The sequence below is a fragment of the Gekko japonicus genome, unplaced genomic scaffold, assembly GCF_001447785.1.
Source record: "Gekko japonicus isolate JY-2015 unplaced genomic scaffold, Gekko_japonicus_V1.1 scaffold6711, whole genome shotgun sequence".
NCBI classification, from domain to species: Eukaryota; Metazoa; Chordata; class Lepidosauria; order Squamata; family Gekkonidae; genus Gekko; species Gekko japonicus.
Genome location: NW_015175060.1, coordinates 19,220 through 24,755, shown reverse-complemented (window position 1 = coordinate 24,755; position 5,536 = coordinate 19,220). Strand labels below are relative to the sequence as shown.

General features: G+C 52.1%; 1 protein-coding gene across 1 annotated transcript in view; it reads left to right on the top strand.

The window, feature by feature from the left end:
* Positions 1-411: 411 nt before the first annotated feature.
* LOC107122177 (proto-oncogene vav-like) overlaps positions 412-5,536 on the top strand; it is a gene marked incomplete at its 3' end in the record, with an annotated part of 19,615 nt that continues 14,490 nt past the window's right edge. Inside the window, exons 1-3 of the mRNA XM_015425206.1 lie at positions 412-513; positions 2,275-2,370; positions 4,638-4,706. Coding sequence (XP_015280692.1) covers positions 412-513; positions 2,275-2,370; positions 4,638-4,706 — 267 coding nt within the window. The remainder of the gene's footprint in view (positions 514-2,274; positions 2,371-4,637; positions 4,707-5,536) is intronic.

Below are 5,536 nucleotides of genomic sequence, written 5' to 3'. Positions count from 1 at the left end.
GCTGGGCTTTTTCTACAAAAAGAGCCCGCGGCAAGATCTAATAAGATGGGTACATCCTGGGCCATCCGGGTCAAAGGCAAGAGACGTATGGTTTGCCCTTGTCTGCCTCTGCGCAGCAACCCTGGACTTCTGTCTGGTCTCCCATCCAAGGACTAACCAGGACCGACCCTGCTTAGCATCCGAGATCTGACGGGATCAGGCCGGCCTGGGCCATCTGGGTCTAAGGCAAGAGATAATCAGAAGTGGTTTTTGCCATTTTCTGCCTCTACAGAGGAGCCCTGGACTACTTCCTTGCTGGTCTCCCACCTAGGTGCTAAGCAGGGCCGACCCCGGTTGGCTTCCGAGAAAGGTCGGATTCCCCGCGCACCACAGGCTAAGCCTTCCTCTCCCTCCCTTTCCGCCAGTGACACCATGGACGAGGACGAGGACCTCTACGACTGCGTGGAGAACGAGGAGGCGGAAGGAGACGAGATCTACGAGCACCTGATGAGGTCAGAGCCCTGCGCCATGCCGGTGAGTGGCCGCGGGGGGGGGGAGGCTTCTCTCCAGCCACCTCCTGTGAGGCAGAATTATCCGCTCCTGCCGCATCCGCTGGCGCCACAAATCCGTGCCCACCAAGACACATTTCTCTTGAAAATAGTTTCGGAGGGAGCAGTGTTGGCTTGCGGTAGGAGAGCTGGATTCAACTCCAGTAGTACCTAAAGGTAAAGGTTTCCCTTGCTGGAAAGCCAGTCGAATCCAACTCTAGGGGTGCGGCGCTCATCTCTGTTTCCAAGCCGCAGAGCCAGCACTGTCCGAAGACGTCTCCATGGTCATGTAGACGCCGAGGCGCACGGAACGCTGTTTACCTTCCCACCGAAGCGGTCCGTATTTATCTACTTGCCATTTCTTGCTTTCGAATGGCTAGGTTGGCAGGAGCTGGGGCCAGAGATGGGAGCTCACTCCGTCGCGCGGCACTCGGGTCTCGAACTGCCGAACTACCGGCCGTCCGACCTTCCCGTCGGCAGTTCAGCATCTTAACCACTGGAGCCGCCTTAGAGACCAACAAAATTTTCAAGCATGAGCTTCTTAGGCTCAATTCTCTCTTGATCCAATACCATGAGGTTAACGGATGTCTACTCCATGTGGCTGAATGTGGGGCCTTCCATGAAGACAGTTTCAAGTGTTATTGGAATTACCATCTTGGTCTTCCATAGAAGAGCCAAACTGGAGCCTAGGAGAGCCTTAGAGACCAACGGGATTTTGCGAGGTGTGAGCTTCCGAGCGTCAAAGCTCCTCTGGTGCGATTTCTCTCGAATGAATTCCAGTGTATTTTTACAGTCCGCAATGTGCTCTGTCCTTGCGACAGCCTTGCGATGTTCTATGGAGAAGGTTTTAGGCGCTTTAGAAAGACCCAATAATCCAACGGGGTCTTGAAAGGATGGGATGTGGGCAGCCTGGCTCTTACGTTCACTGCTGGTCGACGTACCCTGTTATGGTGCCATATTGGACCGCTGTTCTTAAACTGATTTATGACATTACTGGGCACAATATCCCTAGGAGGCCAGAACCTGTCTTGCTTCATTTACACACAGATCTGCCCTCACAGAGGAGGGAGAGCTTGTACCCGAATAAAACTTGGTTCTAAAGGTGCCACTGGACTGTTTTGGATTGCTAGCTATGGGGGGCGGGGGCGGAGAACACACAGATCTGTCCTCGCAGAGGAGGGAGAGCTTGTACCTGAATAAAACTTGGTCTTAAAGGTGCCACTGAACTGTTTTGGATTGCTAGCTTGTGTGTGGAGGGGAACGTGCAGATCTGCCCTCACAGAGGCAGGAGAGCTTGTACATGAAGGCGGGCTGGGGGGGGGGCTCTGCAACTTATCTGGCTGCTTCTTGCTCCTCGTGGCCTGACTGAGGGCTGCTGGGAGCAGGAGGCAGGGTTTGTTGCGTGTGCCCGCCCCCTGGGCTCCTTACTGCCAGAGCTCCGCTCCTGTGCGCTCCCGCAGGAAATGACCCCTGAGCGCCAGGGTTTTGAAGACCTGAGCAAGATGTCCTCCAGGCCACTGCCTCATCTTCCAGTACTCCTTCAGACCGAGGGGGAACTCACCAGCAGCGGGGGCTGTCCCCAGTGACATAATGATGTTGCCGCCATCTCTGACATTATCCCCACTGAGTTAATGGTTGAGGGTGCCTTCGGATATGGGTCTTTGTGGGTGTAGCCCCACACTCTGTCCACTCAGCCACGGCGCTCATTTCGTAACCCCAAATCTCCTCTGTGTTGTGTGTTCTACAGCAGAAGATGACCGAGCTGGACAAGAGGAAATGCTGCTTACAGGAGATCCAGCAGACAGAGGAGAAGTACACGGGCACGCTCGAATCCATTCACCAGGTACTGTTTCCTAGGGTTGCCAACCTCAAAGTGGGGGCTGGAGATCTCCTGGAACGGCAGCTGACCTCCAGACAACAGGGATCAGTTCCCCTGAAGAAAACGGGTGTTTTGGAGGGAGGGCTCCCTGGTATTATACCCCTGCTGAGGTCCCTCCCCTCCCCAAACATTGCACCCCCTAGGCTCTGCCCTCAAATCTCCAGGGGGTTTCCAGCACTGAGCTGGCAACCCTACGGATGCCCCGTGGCTTCCTCCTTCTCGGCCAGTCTCTGTATGGTAGCTTCATACAGCTACCTTTGGGAAGGTGAATTGGGGGGAAGGAAGCCAGAGACAATCTACTCAGGCCTTTCTGGGTTCCTCCTGATCACTTGTGTATTGGGCTTAATTGATGTGGTTAGTCCAGTTACCACTAGTTAGCAGAGTGCTTACATGAAGTTACAAACGCAGCGGAAGTTTGCTGGGCCCATAACTGATTGGGGCTGACTGGTGTGGTTAGTCCAGTTACCACTAGTTAGCAGAGTGCTTACATGAAGTGACAAACGCAGCAGAAGTTTGCTGGGCCCATAATCGATTGGGGTTAACTGGTGTGGTTAGTCCAGTTACCACCAGTGTTCCCTCTAAGCTGAGTTAGTGTGAGCTAGCTCACAGTTTTTTAGCCTCCGGCTCACATATTTTTGTCTCAGCTCAGGAAGGGTGGCTCCAGAGCAAACTAATTTATGCAGTAGCCGAATCACTCGCTCACAACTTTCATGCCAGTAGCTCACAAAGTAGAATTTTTGCTCACAAGACTCCACAGCTTAGAGGGAGCATTGGTTACCACTAGTTAGCAGAGTGCTTAAATAAAGCGACAAACACAGCGGAATCTTGCTGGGCCCATAACCTATTGGGGCTGACTGGTGTGGTTAGTCCAGTTACCACTAGTTAGCAGAGTGCTTAAATAAAGCTACAAACACAGCAGAAGCTTGCTGGGCCCATAACTGATTGGGGTTGACTGGTGTGGTTAGTCCAGTTACCACTAGTTAGCAGAGTGCTTAAATAAAGCGACAAACACAGCGGAATCTTGCTGGGCCCATAACCTATTGGGGCTGACTGGTGTGGTTAGTCCAGTTACCACTAGTTAGCAGAGTGCTTAAATAAAGCTACAAACACAGCAGAAGCTTGCTGGGCCCATAAGTGATTGGGGTTGACTGGTGTGGTTAGTCCAGTTACCACTAGTTAGCAGAGTGCTTACATAAAGCTACAAATGCAGAGCATCACTTTACCAGGTCACCCAGCTTACAAAGCTACACTGAGCCACGTTGCAAGTTTAGAAGAGAAATACTTCTCTTTGTATTTGAGAGTACACTTAGGATAGGAAAGGGCAGAGCCAGGATAGATACAAGCTTACTAGCTAAAGGATGGAAGCAGATGGTGAGAGGCCCATCTGCCTCGTAGTGCCAAAAGAGGACCACATGCCTCTCTCTTGGTGCGTGCGTGCAGAGAGAGAGTTCATTTTCTTCGGGACATGACAACTGAAAGAGAGAACAGAAGGAAGGGGAAACTGGTCCCTGAGAACACAGTCTACATTTCAAAGGAAACAGTGGCAGAGGAGTAGACACAGGGAGAAAGATCTGTGTGCCTATCTAGCTATCTAGCCTCTCATGCCACAAAGTCTGGAGGCGGGTGCAGGGGACATCCAGGGCCGGCCCACCCACTAGGCGAACTAGACTTTTGCCTAGGGCGGGCCAATCATGAGGCCGCCAAACTGCACCCCCCCTGCCAAAAGCTGCCTGCAGAGGGCTCGGGGGTGGCGGGGGCTTTTGTTGGGGGGGCCCAGTTCGGGCCTCCCTGGACTTCCCAGGAGAGGTTCCTCCCCCCAAAAAATATGTGCTCTAGCAAGTGATTAGAGAAGTGGTTTGCCACTGCCTTCCTCTACTGTAGAACCAGATCAGGAGCAAAGACACTGGGATCGTGGGCTCTCGAACCCCTACAGGTCAGAGCACAAAAAGACACCTTAAAAGCTATTAAAATCAGAATAAAACCATATTGTTTAAAAATGAAAACCAATTTAAAATTAGCCATTTTGAATTTTGTGTTTTCCATTCTTCCTAAAATGGTGCGCGCACAGGGGGAGGGGGCGCCAGAAGGTAGCCTCGCCTAGTGTGCAAAAAAACCTGGAGCCGGCCCTGGGGATATCGCACCTGGAACTCCACCCCCCCTGCGGTTGCTTGAGTACTGCTAGCCAGCCCCTTGAATTGTGCTTCTTACTGGATCCTTTCCCTTCTTTCCAGCATTTCATGAAACCGCTGCAGCAGTTCTTGAGGCCCCAGGACATGGAGAATGTCTTTATTAATCTCGAGGTAAGAGGCTCCCATGGCTGTGTTGGCCGCCTTGGTTTCCAGTGTGGTCCTTCCCAGGTGCCTGGCGTGGTGGGGTGGCTGGAGGGGTGGGCCAGGACCTGGGGGAACCAGGTTCGAATCCCTGCTTTGCTCTGGAAGCTTGCTCGGGTGACCTTGGGCTAGTTGTAACCTCTCAGTCGAGCCTGCCTCTCAAAGCTGTGGTGAGGATAAGGTAGAGGAGGAGACCTCCAGCCATTCCGCAGAGCCGTGAAAACGGGGCTGTTTTGTCAGGCGTCCCAGTAATAATAGAGTCCATCGGTCGTGCCGCACTTGCACTTTATTATATATGAAGGTTAGGCAGAGATAGAAAAATAATAAAAAATACTGATGTTAAATAAAAAGTAAATATAAAAAAGTAAACTTGCAAGAGTCTCCAGTATGCTGGTTTTAAAATTCTATGTAAGCCACCCTGAGCCGCTTCGGTGGGAGGGCGGGTTAGAAATCTAATTAATAAATTAATAAATAAGAGGGTGATAAACTGTTCAGAGTCTCTATTAGGAAAGGGGGATATCGATAAAAACAAGCAGATACAGGTGGGCTCTTTTTGTAGAAAAAGCCCAGCAGGAACTCATTAACATAATAGGCCACACCTGACAGCAGAAACTCATTAGCATATTAGGCCACACCCCCTGACAGCACAGCTCGTTGGCATATTAGGCCACGCCCCCATGCCTTCCCTTGGGGAGCCTGGGCAAGCCTCCCCTTGAAGGGAAGGAAAGGCAGTTTAAACTGCCTTCCCTTGGCTTGCTCAGGCGTCCTGTGGCTGCTGGGAACCCAGGCCAACCCGCCCC